The sequence below is a fragment of the Arvicola amphibius genome, chromosome 3 (genome assembly GCF_903992535.2).
Source record: "Arvicola amphibius chromosome 3, mArvAmp1.2, whole genome shotgun sequence".
Classification (NCBI taxonomy): domain Eukaryota; kingdom Metazoa; phylum Chordata; class Mammalia; order Rodentia; family Cricetidae; genus Arvicola; species Arvicola amphibius.
The window spans coordinates 162,682,414-162,703,381 of NC_052049.1; the positions used below are offsets into that span (position 1 = coordinate 162,682,414).

Below are 20,968 nucleotides of genomic sequence, written 5' to 3' on the forward strand. Positions count from 1 at the left end.
GTTCTTTACCAGCGCCACATGAAACAAGCCACTCACATCAATAAACAGTGGCTTTTTTCTTTATCACAATTCATAAGTGATGTTAATTATGGCCCTTGTCAAACACATTTAGTAAAGGCTATTTACAGTATACATGGCCAAGCATGCACTATTAACAGTTACAGAGAGGCCTGCCAGTTTCCTAGAGATCACTAGTGCCTAAAAATGGTGACAGATCATACGTCATTTAAATTAACACAGTTTCAAGCAGAAAATGTTCCTTTTTTCACCACAATTGCAATAGGTACATGAAAATTCTTAGAAAAATATGAATTCCCTTCAAGAAATTGATGCCTATTCTGTGCATTACAGGATATAGCATAGAACTCACTTTTGTAGATAAGTCTGGCCTCAAACTCACAGAGATCTCTCTGCTTCTGTCTCCAAGTGCTGGGATTTAAGGTGTGCGCCATCATGTCCAGCTCAAGCTTAAAATCAAGCATTCCAATACAATTTAATCAAAAGATAAACTAATTTTATATTTATATGCTGAGGAATGGTGGTAGGGAAATACTACAAGTCTTTGTTTTTCATAATTTTGATATTTTCTATAAGAATTGAAAACTTTGTAGAGTAAAAACACTGCAGCTCATATTATGTTATTGTCTTAATTGAGGTTTGAGGGCATTAACAGTACAGAGTGGTCATGTTGTATTTTGTGAGTCCAAGCTCAGTGATCTTACACAGGACAACACAAGCGAGCACTGGCTGAAACAACATAGGTTTATGGCGTAGTAGATTCTGAATTAGCTTTTTGTCAGAAACTTTTTACTGTTGCTAATTCAAACGTTTATTTACATAGCTCCCTCCATATGGGATCTCAACCCAGTCTAAGCTGTGTTCTCACTGGCATGATAGCCGGTTTATGCTCACAGCACTTGGGAAGTAGAAGCAAAAGGACCAGGAATTGAAGGTCTTCCTTAGGTCCACAGCAAGTTAGAGACCCATCTGGACACCTCGTCTATAAGTCAGCTAAGCTATGTTCTAGAAGGGAAGAGAAGTTACAGAGATGGGTTTGACCCCTTCATTCTTTTTCTCACTTCTAGTTGAAGCACATTTTTCCTCTGGATGTAAGAGGTGTTGAGGAGTGAATAAAGCAACTTTTGGGTTGGTGGTTGTTGCTGTTGTTTGTTTGTTTTTAATTTATTTCATGTGTATAGGTGTTCTGCCTGCATGTATGTCTGTGTGAGGTTGTTGGATCCTCTAGGACTGGAGTTACAGACAGTTGTAAGCTGCCATGTGGGCACTGGGAATTGAACCTGGATCCTCTGCAAGAGCAGCCAGTGCTCTTAACCACTGCTCTGAGCCGTCTTTCCAGCCGCCTACTTCTGTTTTGTGGGAATAGAAAATAACAAATATAACTTTTAAGTTTGATATTCATAGTGATAGTGGTAATTTTGATAGTCTTTGACATTGACAATTGGACAGTTAATACTAGAATAAATTGGTATTCCTTCTGAACAATGAATTGTAAGAGACAGTGTTTATTTTCTAGGGAAATGGGACCCAGCCATTTTAAGACACTTTTGTAAATCAAAGTTTAGTTAAGGTTCCAAACCTGAAATGAAACAGTTCTGAACATAAATAAGATTTTTCTTTTTTTTTAACATAAGATGAATTTGGTGTTTTTGAAAACCATTGTTTCATGAGAATATGAAAGAGAGACAGCCTAAATTCTTTTTTAAAATTGGTCGTCTTGCCTGGGAACCCACCTTCCTGCCGCCAGTAGGGCATTGCTGCTTCCATCTGTGTTCTGTTTTGCGTATGCCAGATGTCATCTTGAGAGTATTCTCTGGCTTAAAGGAATTGTGTAACTCTGAACTAGATTTTTTTAAAAAATGTGTATTTTATATTACCCTAAACTCTAAAGATACCATATGAGGTGAGTTGATATAAAATTTATTTGGAGTCACTCTAAAGAGAATTATTGCCTGTGCTGCTGAGTTCTCCCAGATCTGTTGAGAGCCTGTTTCTCTGGGAAATGGAAAACAGAGGCCACAACATTTATCTTAGTTAGACATCATCAAAATATATGTGTGTTTTGCCGGGTATGGTAGCGCATGCCTTTAATTCCAGCACTTGGGAGGTAGAGGCAGGTGAATTTCTTTGTTTGAGGACAGCCTGGTCTACATAGTGAGTTCCAGGACAATCAGGACTACACAGAGAAACCTTGTCTCAAAAAATAAATAAAAGAAAAGAAATATATGTATTGTACTTTTGAAATGTGTTTATTGAACTTAATCATTGTAATCTTTTATCGTGTTTAACTTTTTTATTTGCTAGTATAGATGTTTAAATACTCGAAGTTTGAAATAGATATTTAAATTGTAGTATGTTAATTCATTTAAATTCCAAGTCACTTTTTCATATTAAATGACCACCTTTTGTTTATTGAACATTACAGCAAATTGCTTTTAAAAACCTGGTACAGAGAAATCGACAAAATGAACAGCAAAACCAGGGCCCTCCAGCTCTGAATTCCACCATTCAACTGCCATTTATAATCATTAATACGAGCAGAAAAACAGTCATAGATTGCAGCATCTCCAGTGACAAGTGAGTAGGAACTAAGGGAGGGGTACAGGGCCTGCCTTCTGCTAATGTTCTCCCACATAAAGATGGTGCACCCCACTGTCTACAGCCCTTCACCTGGCTTCAGTGGGGTGTGTGCAATGTGTTCTTGGGCATGGTGCTGTTTTTAGCAAGAGTGAGCGCTGTCGTTTACCATACAGTCCCTACCCCATGTTATATGGTGGTACCTGGGCCCTAGCTGTCATGTGTGTCACTTTTGTGGTAACTGAGCAAGTAACTGCAATAAGTTAGACCATCAACGAGGGCCCAGGAGGAGGTCAGGTCATTGGTGAGTCACTGTTCTGGTTTTTTAGGAAAATATATCAGACTAGTATGTGGCATTAAAGCAATTGTCTCACTTATTATATCATACTTAAGTATGCTGATATTTGTTATTTATTTGGTCTAAGGCCCAGTCTGTCCTCTAACTTAACTATGTAGCCACAGATGGCATTCAGTTAATCTTCCTTCCACGATCTCCCACATGCTGAGATTAAAAGGCCTGTGCCATAACATGTGCTGTTTTTGCTTGTTTATGAATGAACATGTGAGCATTAAAATCTTGCGTACAAGACTGGGAGATGGCACAGTGACTAGAGTGTTTGCTGTAAAAACAAAGTCCTGAGATTGGATCCTCACCCCCATATAAAGGCTGGTGTGTCGTGCGTACCTATAACCCTACTGGGGGGCGGGGTGATGATAGCAGAATGGGAAGTTTGCTAGGGCTTGCTCAGGCAGCCTAGCTCAGTGAGCTTCAGGCTCCATGAGAGAACTTGTCTGAAAAAAGTAAGTTGGGAAGTAATAAAGTAGGACACCCAATGCCTTGTCTGGCCTCTATCCATGTGAACACATAAATCAATAAATCTTTTTAAAATATCTCAAACAGTTTAAATAAAATTGACACTATTCACTTTAGCAAATATGAAGTAGCACTTTTCAAAGTAGAGCATTCATTGTATTTTACCTGTCCTTCATGAGAAAGTTATGTGCATAGAGGACAAGACAGGTTCCAGTCATGGATCCAGCACCTCTCCCTGCCTGCTCCACGGAGCTCCTGTTTACAGCCTTGTGAAGTTGAATGAAATAATGCTTTTAAAAGATCTGGTTCACTGTAACATTTTATAAATGCTAGCTGCTGTTCTTAGGCTTTCTAAGATCTCATTCCTTTCTCCATAGAAATAAAAATTAGGGACAGCAAAATGGCTGAGTGGATCAAAGGTGCTTGCTGCCAGATCTGGTGACCTGATTCTAATCCTCAAAACCCATAATGTAGAAGGAAACAACCAACTCTAAAACCTTGTTCTCTGACTTCCACACATGTTCCCTTGTGGCACACACACTAAAATAATGTATAAGAATTCAAGAACCAAAAAATTAAAATCAGTTACTTATTTTGCCAACTTATAAAAACTATAAATAAGGGCTGGAGAGATGGCTCAGTGGTTAAGAGCACTGGCTACACTTCCAAAGGTCCTGAGTTCAATTCCCAGCACCCACATGGTGGCTCATAGTCATCTGTAGTAAGATCTAGTGCCCTCTTTTGGCCGGCAGGGACACAGGAAGGCAGAACACTGCACACTAAATAAATAAGTAAGTAAGTAAGTAAGAAAGTAAATCTTTTAAAAACTATAAATAAATTCACATAATATCTAGTCCAGTAAAATGTTGGATGTCATAGTTATTATTCACATCCCCAGACTCTACAGAAACCTGTGTCTAAGAGAACTATCAAACATTATCATAACACAGAAACCTGTGTTTAAGAGGACTATCAACATATAACACCAAGAAGCCTTCAAAGTGGTTAACATCTTCGGCTATAAATGTCATACTGTAATTACTCTCTAAAGTTAGTCTCTTCCTTTATGAGGGACTATATAATTCTCGTCTTAGATCATAGGGCTTCCACAGCTGAGCATATAGTACCCAGTACTCGGAAGGTTGAGCAGAAGGGTTGCAATGATCTGGCCAGCATTGGCCAGCCAGGAGAACTACAGAAGAGAGACCCGTCTCAATACATACATACATACATACATACATACATTAAGTTTTGAAGAATTAAACATTTCAGGAAAATTGGGAACTATTGACCTTAACAGTTTGTGGTCACTGTTCACCCAGGCTGGGATCTATTTTGGTTCTATGCCTTGGGTGGTCACTGACTCATGCCTTGCCTGGCATCCCCTCATGGAGCAGCTTGCACACACTTGTTATTTGAGGTAGGTCCGTAATCTTGTCTGTCAGTTACTTTGGTGAAGCAATCTTACCCTTAATTAGCCAGGAGGCTTTCCCACAATGAAATTAAGTTTACAAAGCCATCTGCATGTAAAGATGTCTGAAATCATCCCTCTGGCAGGTGTCCACTTCCAGTTCATTGTGAGCTTGTTAATATACTTCAGACTCACTTCAACCTCCTGCTTTAAGTTAGAAGCTTTGCCTTGGTTTAAGATGTAGTATAAGTCTCAACCTCACATGCTTTTAATAGAGAATCTCATAACAAGGTCAAACCCACAATTATTCAGAACTTGCACTAGAACAAACAGCACAGAACCTGTAGATGGAGGTCTCAGGCCTGGCTCAGAGTCAGTTCTGTCCTTCCTCAAAGTATTTCCTGGGGATAAGCCATTTCTTTGCTTCTCGATTGTGCTGTGTAGTCAGGCATCTAAACTGATTACTTTTCAAGAACATTCTGATAGCTGCTATGTAGTTTATGTGTGGTACTTTTGTTGGTTTGTGACAGATTCTTAAATTGTAGACTAGACTGGACTAGAAGTCTTGAAACCTAAGATGGCTTTAAACTCAACAGGAATCATACTGCTGTGCCTTCCAAGTAATGGTATTAAAGGCATGAGCTGCCATACCATATTGAGCTCTGTGACACTTGCTTAAGATATTTTATTCTCCGTTCCTCACGACAGGATTTGGCTGGGTTTGCTTTGTTACAGTTGTCTTCCATTTAATTCAAATGTTCAGTTCAAGTGTCTGAAGTCCCAGTTACCTAAGAGGATCCCTGAATCTAGTTCAGACCAAACTGTGCAGTGTGGCACAACCTCAAATCAAAGGGAAAAGTTTTCCTGATTGACTGAGTATTCTGTAGCTAGCTGGAAAATTAATTGAGCATTCGCTTTATTTCTTTAAGGCTAATAAGCCAGTCAGTCTACTAGAAACCCCAGGAAGCAAATTAAGCAGACAGAGCACAGGTTGTAAGACTGCAGAGCCCCTCTATGGCACCAAGACCCCATACTTCCTTTCTTTATAATTTTTATTTTGTTTGTTTTTTGGGTTATTTTGTTCTGTTGAGACAAGGTTTCTCTGTGTAGTTCTGGCTGTCCTAGAACTCACTCTGTATGACAGGCTGGCCTCAAACTCAGAAATCTGCCTGTTTCTGCCTCCCAAGCACTGGGATTAAAAGGATGTGCTACCACCACCTGGCCTCCTTTATTTCTTTAAAGAAAAATTATTATTAAATTTATGTATTTAGGTGTGTGTGTGTGTGTGTGTGTGTGTGTGTGTGTGTGTGTGTGATGTATTTAGGGGTGGGTGTGGGGGGGACTGAACTCATGTTGTCAGGATTGGTACCTGGCACCTCTACCTACTGAGCCATCTCACTCGACCCTCCCCATCCTTGCTTTATTTTGCAGGTTTGAATACCTTTTTAATTTTGATAACACTTTTGAAATCCATGATGACATAGAAGTACTGAAACGGATGGGAATGTCCTTTGGTCTGGAGTCAGGCAAATGCTCTCTGGAAGACCTACAAATTGCAAAGTCCCTGGTTCCGAAAGCTTTAGAAGGCTATGTCACAGGTATGCTGGAGACGCTATGTGCCGGTCGAATGTCAAGCTGACTTGTTAAGCATTCTCACAAATGCAGTTCAGAGAGCAATGGCTAGCTTCACTGGGTGGCATTCTTAAATACTTTATATAATTAAAAATCAGTGATTTTTTTTTTTGTCTAGCGTACAAGCTTACATCTATACAGTATATATTGTACAAAAATTGGCTGACTCATCACTAAGTTTAGGTCTACAGTGGTGTATTTTCTCTGAGAGTTTATGTAGAGTCTTGTAAAGCTTTTAGTGAAAAGCTCAATGGAAGTTTGGCTTTTTGTTTTGTTTATAATTCTTCTAGGGGAACTTAAGAGTATTGTACCTACAAAAAAACCAAAAGATTTACCTCACTCTACTGGAATGCTGTGTTTATCTGTTCAGTAGACCTGAATTCAGAGAGCAGGAGATGTCTTAGTCCTCTGTGGCAGTACCCGTGACCAAGGTGTTTGCAGGAGGAAGGGTTTACTTGGGTTTACAGGGGAAAAGAGTGGATCGGCAGCAAGCAGGAGGTGTTTAGGCTGGAACAGAAAACAGAGTGCTAACTGGAAATGGCTTGACTCTTATGAAACCTCAGAGCCTACCCCCAGCAAGGCCATGCCTCTAATACTGGAGACTGCATTTTGAAATGCCCAAGACTTCTGGGGACATCTTAGTCAAACTACCACAAGGAATATAGTAAAAATTTTAACTATCAGAAAAAAAAAAAAAACAGGAAACCTGGATTTGTGCTTATGTTCATTATTCTCTTTACAGTAAAATCTCTAAATGATCTGTATTTCCTGTTCCATATTCCTCTCCAGATTTTAAATTGTTTCTATGAAATAGTGAGTAGATACAGAGTATTTCTGCAGTTAGAGACTAAACAGTCCTAGTTCAGTGACTGTCACTTAGAGAAGAATGATACTGTAGGCTCCCTGTGCAGCCCTGTCTGTGACTTTCTCCACCCCTGCACATGTAGCCAGTTCCTTGAATGTCTTCTTTACACAAGAATTTGCTGTTAGCCCAGCCTCGCCTCTAATCTTGGCTTTCTTACCTCAGCCTCCCAAGTGCTAGTCTGACAGGTGTATATCACACTCTGGCTTTAATTTTCTTATTTCTTATTTATTCATTTGCTTTTCTTGAGAGCAATGGTTCTCAACCTTCCTGGTGCTACAACCCTTTAATACAGTTCCTCATGGTTTGGTAAGCCCCAACCATAAAGTTATTTCGGTGCTACTTCATAACTATAATTTTTCAACTATTATGAAACATAATGTAAATATGTGATTGCATAATATCTAGTATGTAACCTCTATGAAAAGGTCATTGTTAAGAACCACTGATTTAGGCAGTGAGAACCAGGATGTTCTCAGTTGGTAGAATGCCACCCACAGGTTGAGAACCACTGCTTTGGAGGCAAGAACAAGTATGATAAACAGGAAAAAGAAACATTGTTTTGTCTTCTGATATAAGTAAATTCATGTCTTTCTGATTGTCTCTAGCCTAGGCTATCCTGGAACTCACTTTGTAGCCCAGGCTGAACTTGAACTCACAGTATCCTGTCTCAGTCTCCCGAGTGCTGCCATTACATACTGGACTGTGCCCACTTCGTGGAGTGATGTTTTCTTAAGTGGCTTTATTTTCTTTGACTTAACATTATGTCTGTCAGATTTAATGTTGCTATAATACATACATTTTTATTTCCACATTAAATTTTGCTGCATGAAAAAAATCATAGTTTGTTCATTTCAGTGCTAATAAACTTCTGGTCCCCCCCCCCCCCAGTTGATGTTAAAATATAGTGCTGCTTTGAACATTCTATCCATGTGTCTAATGCTGTGTGCATCATACAGATTGAAATTACTAGGTCTGCACTGGATGGGTCTTGAGCTTTCTTAGATGATGCGAAAATTTTTCAGTTTGATTTTAGTAGATTTTACTTTCCCCTAAAAAGTAGAAATATTCTACTTTCCCAGTCCCCTTTTGAATTAAGACATAATTCTCATAAAATGAAACATCCATTTTAAACGTTTTTATGTGGATGGATATTTTGCCTACATGTATGTCTATGGACATGTGTGTCTCATGCCCAAGGAAACCAGAGCAGGGTGTCAGAATCTTTTGGGACTGGAGCACAGAAGTTGTGAACTACAATGTGGGTTCTGGGAATTGAACCCAATCTTCTGGAAGAATAGCCAGTGCTTATAACTCCTGAGCCATCACTCCAACCCTGTAAACACCTATTTGTAAAAGTAGGTAATTCAGTGCTGTTTTAATAATCCACAAAAGTTTGCAACCATTGCTTAATTCCTGGATTTTTTTTCTTTTTAAAGACTCACTACATTACTCTGGCTGGCCTAGAGCTGACTATAGATATCAGTGTTGGAGGAGGGCCGTTTGTTTCGTTTCTGGCTGTTCAGCCCTGAAATAATCACACAGAAACTGTATTAATTAAATCACTGCTTGGCCCATTAGCTCTAGCTTCTTATTGACTAACTCTTACATCTTAATTTAACCCATTTCCAGTAATCTGTGTATCGCCATGTGGCTGTGGCTTACTGGATAAAGTTTAGGCATGTCTGTCTCTGGCGGAGGCTCTGTGGCTTCTCCCTGACTTTGCCCCCCCCCCCCCATTCTGTTTAATTTTCCCTGCCTAGCTGTGCTCTACCCTATCAACAGGCCAGGGCGGTTTCTTTATTCGCCAATGGTATTCACAGCATACAGAGGGGAATCCCACAACAGACCAGGCTGGTCTCAAAGTCATAGACCCTGCCTTGCTTGCCACTGCTGAGATTAAAGGCATGTGACACTACACCCAGCTCCTGGGCATTTTTATAACCATAAATAAAAACTACATGTCATTAGCACTCCCTACATACTACAACCCCAGCCCCTGGCAACTAGTAGTTTAGTCTGGTTTTAATGTTTTTTTGGGTTTTTTTTTTGTTTTTGTTTTTGTGACTGTGGTTTGCCATCACATATAAACAGGATTGAATATTATGTGACCTTTGTAATGGTTTCTGCTTTGCATAGTATATTTAATATACTCATCCAAGCTATTCCATGCCTTTGTATTAGGTATTTCTGGTTGCCCAAAAATGCTTAGGATGAGAAGTGCTTTAGATTTGGCTACATTTTGTTTGTTTTTTTTTATCTCTTGGAATCTTTGAATTTGCATAATAAAGTTATTTGAGAGATGGCACCCAAATCTAAATATATTTCTTTGTGTTTCATATACAACTACCCAGTTACTTTATAGGATATTTTAATATGCTTGTGTTTTGACTGTGACCTATCATATGAAGTCAGGTATGGAATTTTACACTTTTGGCATTGTGTCAGTACTTAGAAAGTTTCAGATTTTAGAACATTTTAGACTTGGGATTTTTGTATTAGGGAAGCTTAATTGGTTCCCATTCCTTTTTAATTGGTAAATAACATTCCATTTTATGAATGTACCACATTTTCATTCATCAGTTGGTACACATTTGGATTGTTAGTGTTTTGGCTTCTTGTTTGTTTGTTTGTTTGTTTGTTTGTTTGTTTATGGTTTTTTGGGATAGAGTTTCTCTGTGTAACAGCGCTAGCTGTCCTGAAAATAGCTCTCGTAGACCAGGCTAGCCTTGAACTCACAGAGATCTGCCTGCCTCTGCCTCCCCATAAAGGCATGCACCACCACCGCCCGGACCTAGCGTTTTGCTTTTACAAACATGTTTACAGCTTTGTTGGAGCAGAACTGTTAGATTTTTTATGAGATGCTAAATGGCTTTTGAAGTGCCTATACCATTTTACAGTTCTACAAAGTAATGTGTGAGGCTTCTGATTTTTTTAATAGCCTTCTCAATACCCTCCACACCTCAATTTTTTGGCACTAGTGATTGAATAGTTTTTTGCATGATAATTATACACTCTACTACCAAGCTACTCCTATCCCTGTCCATCTTTATAATTTTACACAGTGGATGTGAAGTGGTAACTTACAGTGATTTTTATTTAATTTCCATAATGATTTAGGATGTTGCATCTTTTCATGTATTTACTGGCTGCTTATACATTTTTCTTGGAGACATAATTTTCTTTTTATTATAAATTGAAAGAGTAGCCAGGTGGCAGTGGTGCACACCTTTTAATATCAGCACTTGGGAGGCAGAGGCAGTTGGGTCTCCTTGAGTTTGAGGCCAGCCTGATCTGCAAAGAGAGTTCCAGGACAGCCAGGACTGTTACACAGAGAACTCTTGTCTTGAAAAATCTAATAAATAAATTGAAAGTGTATACTAGGTATAGTTAATAAAAAGAAACTTTTACGTTCATTTATTTTCCACTAATTTGGAAATGTTTGTGGTTTTGCTAATTTCAACAATATTATATATTCTCAAAAGTATCTTGAACATTTAAAACTATTTGGGACTTTTCATCTAGAATTTCACATCCATTTTTGGTTGTTGCTATTTTTTTCAAGATGGACACTCAATGTTGTCTAGGCTAGACTTTAAGTCCCTGGGCTTCTGTGACCTGGTGCCTGAGCCTCCAAAGGTGCACACCACTGTACCTGACTTCATATCTCTGAAACAGAGTTATATTAATATATAGTTGTAAGGTATATAAAATCAAATATAAGCAGAAAGGTAGTTTGCTTTATCTTTTTGCTCATAGGTCTTTTTAACTGAGATTTGGTTTCTGTTGTGCTGCATGTATTAAGTCAGTACCATCTGCCTTCTGCAAGTGTGGCCCCCATACCCTCCTGCACCTCAGCCGATTCTTCCCATATATGCACTGTTCTCTGCTCCCTTTGCTCTATGTTTCATTAGCCTCATCAGACTGGAAGTCCAGCAGTGTCTGAATAAAGGCCTGGCTCAATAAATCACCACAAGTTTCTTTCTCTTATTCCCAGTGGAAAGGTTCAGGGTGATTAGCAGGCCCTGTAGTTTGATCTCTTCATGACCTCATTTGCAGACTGGGCTACAGATTTTCCTGTCAGTTCAAAGGGACATGTCCCTTTAGTATGAAAGGAAGGGAATGGCCCTTGGACGAGAGTGTGAGAACCACCGTGCAGAGCCTGTAATAATGTGAAAGAAATGTGGGCTTTTCAGATCCATTGTAGAAGGAAATATAATCTGTAATGCTCACAACTGAATAGCTGTGACCCAGCAGAAGGTTTTCACAGTTCTGTATACTAATTCATATTCAGCACAGGATTCAGCTTTAATTTCATCTAGTTCAGACTTGTTCTTATTAAGTGTATTCACAATCTGCTTTTCTTCTTAGAATTGGAGTCTTTGTTTTTCCTCTCACGGCTGCCTTAGCCTGTGAAGAAAAGGCTTAGAAGGCCAATCTAGAGTTGATGTAGTTAGTCATTTATTTAGTTTCCTCATTCGTGCACAGGCTCATTCTCAGTAGCTAGACAGAATTCCTGTCTTAGCACACATGACTCTATGTTTCTTGCATAGTAATTACAGAAATTGTACAATAAAGGGAATGGGAAGGTACCTGAGTGGGTAAGAGCAATGGCTGCACTTCTTGGCCACCTGAGTTTCATCCTCCAAACCCACACAAAGAGCCATTCTGGTAGTGTGCATCTTTATTTTGGAATTCCGCAGGGAGATGAGGAGGTAGAGACAGAATTGGCCTGATGCTCACAGATCAGCTGTGAGTGTGCAGTGCAGCAACCCCAGAGATCCTCCCTCACACGCCCGAGACAGGAGCCCGCTTCCCAGCCCACTGACTTCCACAAGCATGCCATGGCACGCACATACCCACTCACTCACTCCCTCTCTCTCTCTCCCCCCCCCCCTCCCCCCCCTCTCCCCCCCCTCTCCCCCTCCCCCCCTCTCTCCCCCCCTCACACACACGGGGGGGGGGGGCAGGCTTGAGGGCTACTAAGGTGGTTTGGTGGGTGAAATGTTTGTTGCCAAGCCCGAGTTTCATCTCCAGAACCTACATGTTGGAGGGAGAGAGCAAACTGCTTAAAAAGTTGTCCTCTGGCTTCTACACTCATGCCATGGCACAGCCACACACACCCACAGAAATTAAAGTACAATAAAAGCGTATTTGAACAAACTATATATTCTGAGTATGCATTGGGTTTTGCCTTATAATGTGAGGGTGTCTGTGGTCTCAACCCCCCCCCCCCCCCCCCACACACACACTGTTTTCTCTGTGGAGCCCTGGCTGTCCTGGAACTCGCTTTGTAGACCAGGATGGCCTCAAACTCACAGAGATCCACCTTCCTCTGCCTCCCAAGGGCTGGGATTAAAAGTGGGTACCACCATGCCCAGTGATGTAAGATCTTTTTCTCTTTTGGGGGTGGGGATTTCGAGACAGGTTTTCTCTGTGACTGTCCTGGAAATCACTCTGTAGACCAGGCTGGCCTCAAACTCACAGAGGTTCATCTGGCTCTGCCCCCCAAGTGCTGGGAACAAGTTCTAGAACAAGTGGGAGGCTGTTACATAGAAAAGCCCTGTCTTGAAAAGCTAAACAGAAAAAAAAAACCCAAATTGTTGTAAGAGACTGTATACATTCATTCATTAATTCTGAGGTCCCTAGACATTCAGGTCACAGTTCTCTCTGAGCTAACATTCTAGACAGGGAGGCATCCTGCAAGTAACAGTGTAGTAAGAACTGCTCTGCTGTGATGGGAGAAGCATGGCATGTTCAGGGAAAAGGAGATGCCAGGACACACCCTTATGGTTTTCTGGGAGCTGAAACACCTCTTGTCTGTCTCACCTTTAGTAAAACCATCACCACAGACCTGGGAGAGAGGGCTCAGCAGCTAAGAGCACGGTTGCTCTTCCAGAGGACCCAGGTACACTTCCCAGCATCCACTATGGCTTACAACCACCTGTAGCTTGAGTTTAATGCCTTCTTTTGGTCTTCATGGGAACCTGGCCATGGGTACACAGATACACATATAAACAGAATATCCATACACATAAAATAAAAATAAATTTTAAAACTGTATTATATGAAAGCACAATCTTAAGACTACTTTGGATTATAAAGCAAATGACACCAAGGGTGGGAGTGGAGGGACCTCTAGGTAGGAAGAAGCATAGGTCATTGATGAGCAACAGGATTGGCTTCACCTGCGTACACTTAGAGACAGTGCCACGGGGTGGGGAGCCGATGCAGTTGGTATGTGCTTGCTGTGCAAGCCTGAGGCCATCTGTATGTAGTTCAATCCCCAGCACCTGTGGAAAAAGCTAGAAGTGATGATGTATGCTCATATCTGGCGCTAGGAAGACAGGTGGGAAGATCCCTGGGGCTTGCTGGCCTGCTGACCTAGTCTGATTAGCAAGTCCTAAGTCTCACATGTGCACACACACAGTGGGAGGTGGGGGAAGGGTGACAGGAGTGTATCTGTCTGCCTGATCCATAAGCTGTGTGGTCTCTCCTAAAACAGTTATGATTTGTTTTGTCTCTGTCCAGTTCTGGCTTTGGCTGTTAATGTCACTGTTGTAGTCTTTCATGGTGAGGATGCCAGATGTGTAAGATAGTCCACATTCTGACCACATTCTTACTGTACCCAGTAAGCAACCTTGTCAGGTTTCACATAAAGTCAAAGGGAAGCTAGCTAGAGTTCATACTGCTGATGTGGACGACAGCTCACAGCTCGGACTCACACCCCTTTCCTCCATTGCACCTCGTATACATACATTCTCACTCGGGCTTTTACAGATACACATGATTTAAAAATAATAAAATAAGTCTTGGGGAAAACAAAAACACTGAACTAAAAGGAGCCAGAGGTTTTACTTTGAATTCTTTCTCCCAGGAGTCTGACTTCCTTTATTCTCTTTCAGGAATTTATTGGTGCCTCCCCTCCTCCCCCCCAAAAAAAAGGTTCTTCACGGGGCAGAATTGTCCAGCTGTCACCAAGACATGCAGCCCATGCTTACTTCAGAGCACAGCACAACAATCAGAGTGCAGAGCCTACATTTTCTTTCTTTTTTGGTGTTTATCTTGCAGATATCTCTACAGGACCTTCTTGGTTAGACCAGGGACTGCATTTGAACTCTACCCAATCAGTTTCAAATTTAGACCTGACCACTAGTGCCACCATACCCCAATCAAGGTATGTATTTTTTCAAGGTGAGAAAAGCCAGCCCCAGAGCCCTGGCTCTTCTGTTGGGGAGCCAGGACTGTGTCACTGCTGCAACAGGTGGGTCAGGTTTGTAGCAGATCTGCTCAGTGGTACCTCCTTCCTCTGTTTATTCCTGTCTGCACTGCATTAATGAATCTGTGTTTTTTAACTTACTTGCTAGTGTGAACCAAGGGTTGTGCTTGGATGCTGAAGTGGCCTTAGCAACTGGGCAGTTTCCTGCCCCAGACAGTCACCAGTCCAGTAGTGCGGCCTCTCACTGCTCTGAGTCCCGCGGCGAGACCCCCTGTTCATTCAACGATGAAGACGAGGAAGATGAGGAGGAAGATTCCTCCTCCCCAGAATAAAGACAGGAGAAAACTCGTGTTTTAATATTTGATGCTCATGTGTGTCTTTAGTGTGAGCTCTTGTGTTTTGAAATGATTGCTTCAGTCTTTGCCTTTGCATTTGTGTTTAGTGAAAACTAGAGAAACACAATAAGCAAATTACATGAAGGCTGAGATGGTTGAAAGTTAACTAAGCGTGAATGGGAACTGATCAGCAGAGCCAACAAAACATGCCTTCTGAAGAGATGGAGGGGGACAGTCCATGAAGAATGACAGCAAATGAAGTTTGTCTTCAGGGAGGTGGAGTTTGAAGACCTCACAATGTGTGAGTCTTTAGACTTGAGATTGCTGCAAGGAACAATATGCAGTGATGATGGCTTTCGCCCTGTTGGGCTGTCTTTATGGGCAGAAGTGAGCCTGAAAGTCCCAGTGGGTGTCCAGGGAGCCATGTAGATTGCAGTCCTTGTGGCCTGAGGAGCACAGGTGGACTGCTGAGCTAGTTGGACGTCTAGCTGAGGTGCTTCATGCATCTGCTGCCTTAGCTTCTAGAAGGGAGCAAGCGCTAACTAAGTACCTAGGTGACATTTAAAATAAGTCACAGAAAACTGAAGTGACCATTTGTCAATGCATTGGTGCATAGGAGTTCCTAGGGCTACTTCTGGAAGCCAAAATAGAATAGCATTTCCATGTGCATTAAAAACTTTGCCAGCACTGCCTTTTGCCAGCATTCTAAATTTGGAATTTTATTGAGAAGGAAACTGTATTTATAGTCTTAATCAAAGCTATGCATTTCATACAGCTTTTTAATTTTCAGTGAAACAAAGAAGCAAATTCTTTGACTAAATTGCTTGTCTATAGCTGTCTGCAGTACTGTATGATTTTACCCATGTGCAATTTGTGAAAATGAACCAAATGTCACTACTTTTGTCTTTATTTCAAGAATATGAACATCATTTTTCTCTTGTACATGTTATCTTTCTCATATTTTAATTTTCAAAATGGCCTTATTAGATTTATTCCTGGGTAAATTGCATTTCAAATTAACTCAATATTCATTGTTTTTGTTAAAACCTTGAACACTCCAATTAACTGCATCCGTGATGGTTTCAAAACCAAAGATGCCGTGAGACCACTCAGTATGTCTGTGATTTCTGCTCCTCTTAGTACGGGAGCATGAGACATCCACTGCCAAGCCAAACCCAATTTACTAGCACATTACGGCCTTGAAGGGAGGCAGAGAATGGTAGGAGAATCAATTCTGAAACCAGCTCAAGTCTCATGTATTTGTCCTGATCCTGTGTATATGGTTCTTGTAGGTCCTGCACCAAACTTAGTTAAAAATGCTGCTCTTTTTAGTCCTGTTGGGGAAGTTTGAGCTGGAAGCAAAAGCTTTGGTTAACTTAAATGTTTCAAGGCATTAACACTGATAAATATGAATGTGCAGATATAACTTAGGTTCCTTTGAGAGGAAACTCACTGTATCAGAAGGAAGCTGTAGTGCAAGCCCGAGTATTCAAAGGACACAAAGGTCCTGGCAAGTTTTACAGTTTTGTGTCGGCATGAGTTCTAGAACACACATTGCTTTGTCTGAACAAAGGATCCAGAATGCAACCTCCTGTTGGCACTACCATTTCTGTCTTTATACTTAGAGACAGTCCTAGCAGAGACCTGGAGAGGTCAAGGGCAACAACATGCTTGTTTAGTCTTCAGAGTACTAAGATGTTGCAGAGCAAAAAGCAAATGCATGCCTTACACCCGTTCCTTTTACCAGGCAGCAGATCCTTGCAAGAGTTCTCACCCCTGCTGCCATATGCTTTACATTGACAAAGCATGGGCTTTAAGAGTGCAATCATACTGGGCGTGTTATGTGCCTCTAACCCCAGTATTTGGGAAATGGAGGCAGGAAGGTTAGGATTTAAAAGTCAGCCTTGGTTGCAGACTGAATTCAAGGCCAACCTGGGCTGCCTAAGATCCTTGTATGGGGTGTGGCAACCAAAGACTCAATCTTTTGTGTGCCCCCACCTGTGGCCATCCTAGCTGCCAGTATGTCATACTGTCAACATCTGTGACCACTGTGGTCATCAGGTGCTGCTAGTGCAGCACTTTGCCTGGAAAAAAAAAAACCTAGTTTGAGCCAAGAGGGTAACATTTCCTTGTTATCTAGACAGGCAGAAGGGTCAGTTTGAAGCAGCCAGAGCTACAGAGTGAGGAAACCGGAAGAGCATAAGCTGAGATGTTGCAAAGAAGGAACCGAGGTCTCTGTCTCCCTAAACAGATCCCTCCGGGTCCAACAGGATCAAAATGGAAGGGGAAGAGTTAAGTTGTGGTCATAGCAGGAGGGCACATAGGTTCCTTGCACACAGTGTGACCTACCCTAGAGTGCTGGGCACATGCTTAGTGTGCTCGAGAGGCTTCCCCTTGAGGTTCAGTGTCTCAGGTGTGGAGCACTTTTGTCAGTCGCTCTACCCTCCTGATCACATGGCAGCAGCTGGCTCTGCCTGCACACGCCATGTGAATAAGGTTTCACAGGCTGCAAGCTCTCAGGCCCTCAGTGCTTAGCGGACTCCGCTTGCCTGTCCCCTACTGAAATCTGCTCGGGTTTGCATTTATTGTGCCTTACATAGGAAGAAAGGGACTCAACAGAATCCTCCTCTCTCTAAACAGTCCCCCAGAAAACAGGCTGGTGGCCATGTGTTCTGCAGCTTATTTCATTCTTTTAAAGAAGTGGTAAGGAGAAAAATCTGCCATTTTGCCAGAATAAGTGAGGAGAACTCTTGTTAGCAAAATGTATAATCAAAGCTGTAACAGTACACTGTCATTTTTGGAAGATAATTCCCAATCTGTCCTCAAAAAGAATACCCCATCAGATAATCCAATTGAAATGTCCCACTGTATCCCCGCATAGCACCCTAATTCTGCATTCTACATCTAAACCAAATTTCTGTCAGAAGCATCGAAACTGTTCCAAGTACAATGTGATTTATGCTCTGAGACAGTCTGAACAGTGTGTGTGTGTGTGTGTGTGTGTGTGTGTGAGAGAGAGAGAGAGAGAGAGAAACACTAAGGTGAAGAGAATGGCTTCAACTGTTTGTGCTGTAACCACAGGCAGAGCAAGAAGCCTGCTGTTTTATAAGCTCTCTCTCAACACAATGGGCTCTTTATTCACTCAGTCTGCCGCATAGGGCTTTGACATTGTCTTTCTTAGTGGTAAGCATTGAGCAGGGATTGTTTGTGGGGAGGGTGTTAAATACCAAACCTCGCTGGCTTTTGTGTGCACAAGCCAGGTGAGGATGGTAGCAAGCCCTCGAAGTTCTCAATCAGCCTCATTACTTTGAACTGACCCTACACCGCAGGCCAGTGATCTGAGCTGAAGAATTGACATGTGTTATCTAGGTTGCTAATACTTAAAGATGTAGTTTGTGAATTGAACACATGGAAGATGGTCCTCATGCTGCACTGGGACTGACTGACTGACTTTGGTGAAATACAGACTAGATTCCTTAGAACCAGCTTCCCCTTGGGGCTTCCTATTTTTCTACACCTTAAATGAATAATTGCCTCCAAGCACTAATGCTCATTAATGCATAGTTTTTGAAGACTACTGTGCACGTCATGTCACCTAAATGATCCTCAGAATGTGCCTTCCTTCTCACTAGTCCAGTTCACTGATATCCTTTTATCCTATATTTGAGCCAAACACTACATGGGGGAGCTCAACACAACATTCTTCCTTTAATTTTTTTTATTTCTAAAAAGCCTTTATAAATTATGACAAGCCTCAGGAAGTTGCCTTTTAAATATGAGCAAAATATCTGAAGTTAGTATGTAAGATCCAGTTTTCCCACATCTATGTTCACAATATGCTAAGGAGGTAATTAGTACAGAATCCTTTGACATGTCACGTTTCCTGGGAGTCCCTGACAGTTACCAACACTGGCCTGGTAGATGGCCACCCCTCATGGAGTTGAGGCAGAAGGAAAATTTGTTTATGCTGTCTGTTCTGTATAGTTCTTTCAGATAAGGTGAAATCTTGGAATATATATCTACCTGTAGAACCAGTGCCTTGGCCCCTTGTCATCCTAGCAGAGTGGAGCGGTCTTCCTGCTTAGAAAGCTATTTTAGAAGCATTCTAGCCACACTGGCGAGTTGGGGTTTATGTATTCTCTACTAGGGTCTCAGGGAGAATATTTCTTGGGACCCCCTCAGAGATGAAAGTATGCAGAGCTTCATGGCCCAGCTTCCCTTGGCCTCCGCAGCAGTCCACTCCAGTCTGTCTCTTCCCAGGGCACCATTGCCTGCTGTAGAGCACACTTTCACCACGGGCCATCCAGACAGTGACAGTCTTGCCAAGTGCCAAACAGTCTGAGGAGCCTAGGGGATCTCTCCAAGCCCTACCATGCCGTATCAGCCTGGGACCTCTCAGGACTCCGGGTGCAGATGGTCACAGTCACAGGAGATTCTGGACATTGGTAGGGACTAGAGAGGTGGAGTTGCCATCTGGGCCATAGTGGCTTGTTTCCAACCAAATTATTTGGGCTTCAGAGGCCATCACTTTGCCATGCTTGACTCCGAATTCAGTTGCTCCTCCTCGGACATCATCTGAACACAAACGTGGCCTGGTTCTGCATTGTCAGACTCCTCAGGTTTGGTTTTGTTTCTTCGTAGTTAAGTGTCCCAGTGACTAGTGTAGGACAACATTCTGAGTTCTGGAGACTCCCATCAGCGCTGTGAAGCGCCTGGGTGCCCATTTGCCCTGCCACGCTGTACCTGGACAGAGGGAGGAGATGGCTGAGAGATCACCAGGTGGCCCACTTTCCACTTAGAGACACTTGGCTCTGCTCATGTCTCCAGAAAAGTGTACCTTTGTTCTTTTTCTGCGTGAAGCATAGGCTGGTGTCATACCCTAAGTAGTTGGAGCTGGTCAGAGGAAAACACATCTCATCTGCCTCTTAGAGACTTTCCTTCCTAGGTTGAGTACACAGGCTAATACATTATTTTGTAGTATCTCAAACTTTGCATAAATACTATTATTTTTGTATGGGATTTTTTATAGAAGAGCTATTTCTGTATACTTATTTCTGTGTTTTTTGAAATGCCTTCCAGTAGGTAACCAACAAGTCTTAAGCAGTGTTACACGATGGGTGGCTCAGGGACCACCTACTCAGAACAGACAGGAAATTTAAAGGTTTTCACTCCCTGCACCCACTCCAGACAGAAGCTCAGGGCATGCCTAGGAAGCATTAGTTTTAATAAGCTCTCAGTTTTAATAAGCTCTGAGTTATTTTTTCATCAATTCACACATCTTTGTCCGTACTGTAAAAGAAGAAAACATTTGAAATGAGAATGTTGAGCTTGAGAAAAATTGTATCACTATTCTGTGATTTGAGCTACAGAAAAATAAATAATTTAAAATAATGTTGGCGTCATCATTAATTCATTAATGGCTCCCCGGGGGATGAATATCCCAGCCTCGAACAGTGAGGAAGTACAAGGCTCACTCTGCTCTGCCAGGTCTGGGTCTCTGAAGGGCTACTCCAACATCAAAGTTCTCCATGGGACTGGCTGAGGCCTCCGGCAACAGCATTAGTAGGTCACACAGCGTCCACTCCCCACCTTCAAAGATGCTCCCAGGACCTCCCCAGAGTACCCACAGGGTGTAGCATTTATACCACCTGGGAAAGCATATATATATATATATATATATATATATATATATATATATATATATATCACACAGCAGCAAACAGTCATGTCCCTGAGCCACAAGCACACTGTCATTTTGTCTCAGGATCCCCCTTGGCATCTCTTCTGAGTACCTGTCTTTCAGGGGAGGTGCCCAGGTGACTTGTATCCCCACAAACTGCACCCAGGGACAAGAGGTGGTGTGACTAAAGGATCCTGGCATGCCAGCAGTTCTTAAACTAAACACAGTCTGGGTTGGGTGACAGTGGTGCACACCTGTAATCTCAGCCTTGGGAGGAAGAGGCAGGTCGATCTCTGTGAGTTAAAGACCAGCCTGATCTAGAGAGTGAGTTCCAGGACAGCCAAGGCTACACAGAGAAAAAACAAAAGCACTGGCTGCTCTTGCAGAGGACAGAGGTCTGCTTCCCAGCTCACTACTGTC

The 20,968-nt window shown here is 41.9% G+C and overlaps 1 protein-coding gene across 8 annotated transcripts in view; it reads left to right on the forward strand.

Moving 5' to 3' along the window:
• The window catches only part of Tfdp2 (transcription factor Dp-2), a 112,637-nt gene extending 96,827 nt beyond the window's left edge, over window positions 1-15,810 (forward strand). For all 8 annotated transcript variants that reach the window (XM_038322733.1, XM_038322728.1, XM_038322729.1 and 5 more), the window contains 4 exons: window positions 2,444-2,595; window positions 6,252-6,418; window positions 14,386-14,491; window positions 14,682-15,810. In XM_038322733.1, the coding sequence (XP_038178661.1) occupies window positions 2,444-2,595; window positions 6,252-6,418; window positions 14,386-14,491; window positions 14,682-14,865 (609 nt within the window). In that variant the 3' untranslated portion in view covers window positions 14,866-15,810. The remainder of the gene's footprint in view (window positions 1-2,443; window positions 2,596-6,251; window positions 6,419-14,385; window positions 14,492-14,681) is intronic.
• Window positions 15,811-20,968: the final 5,158 nt, after the last annotated feature.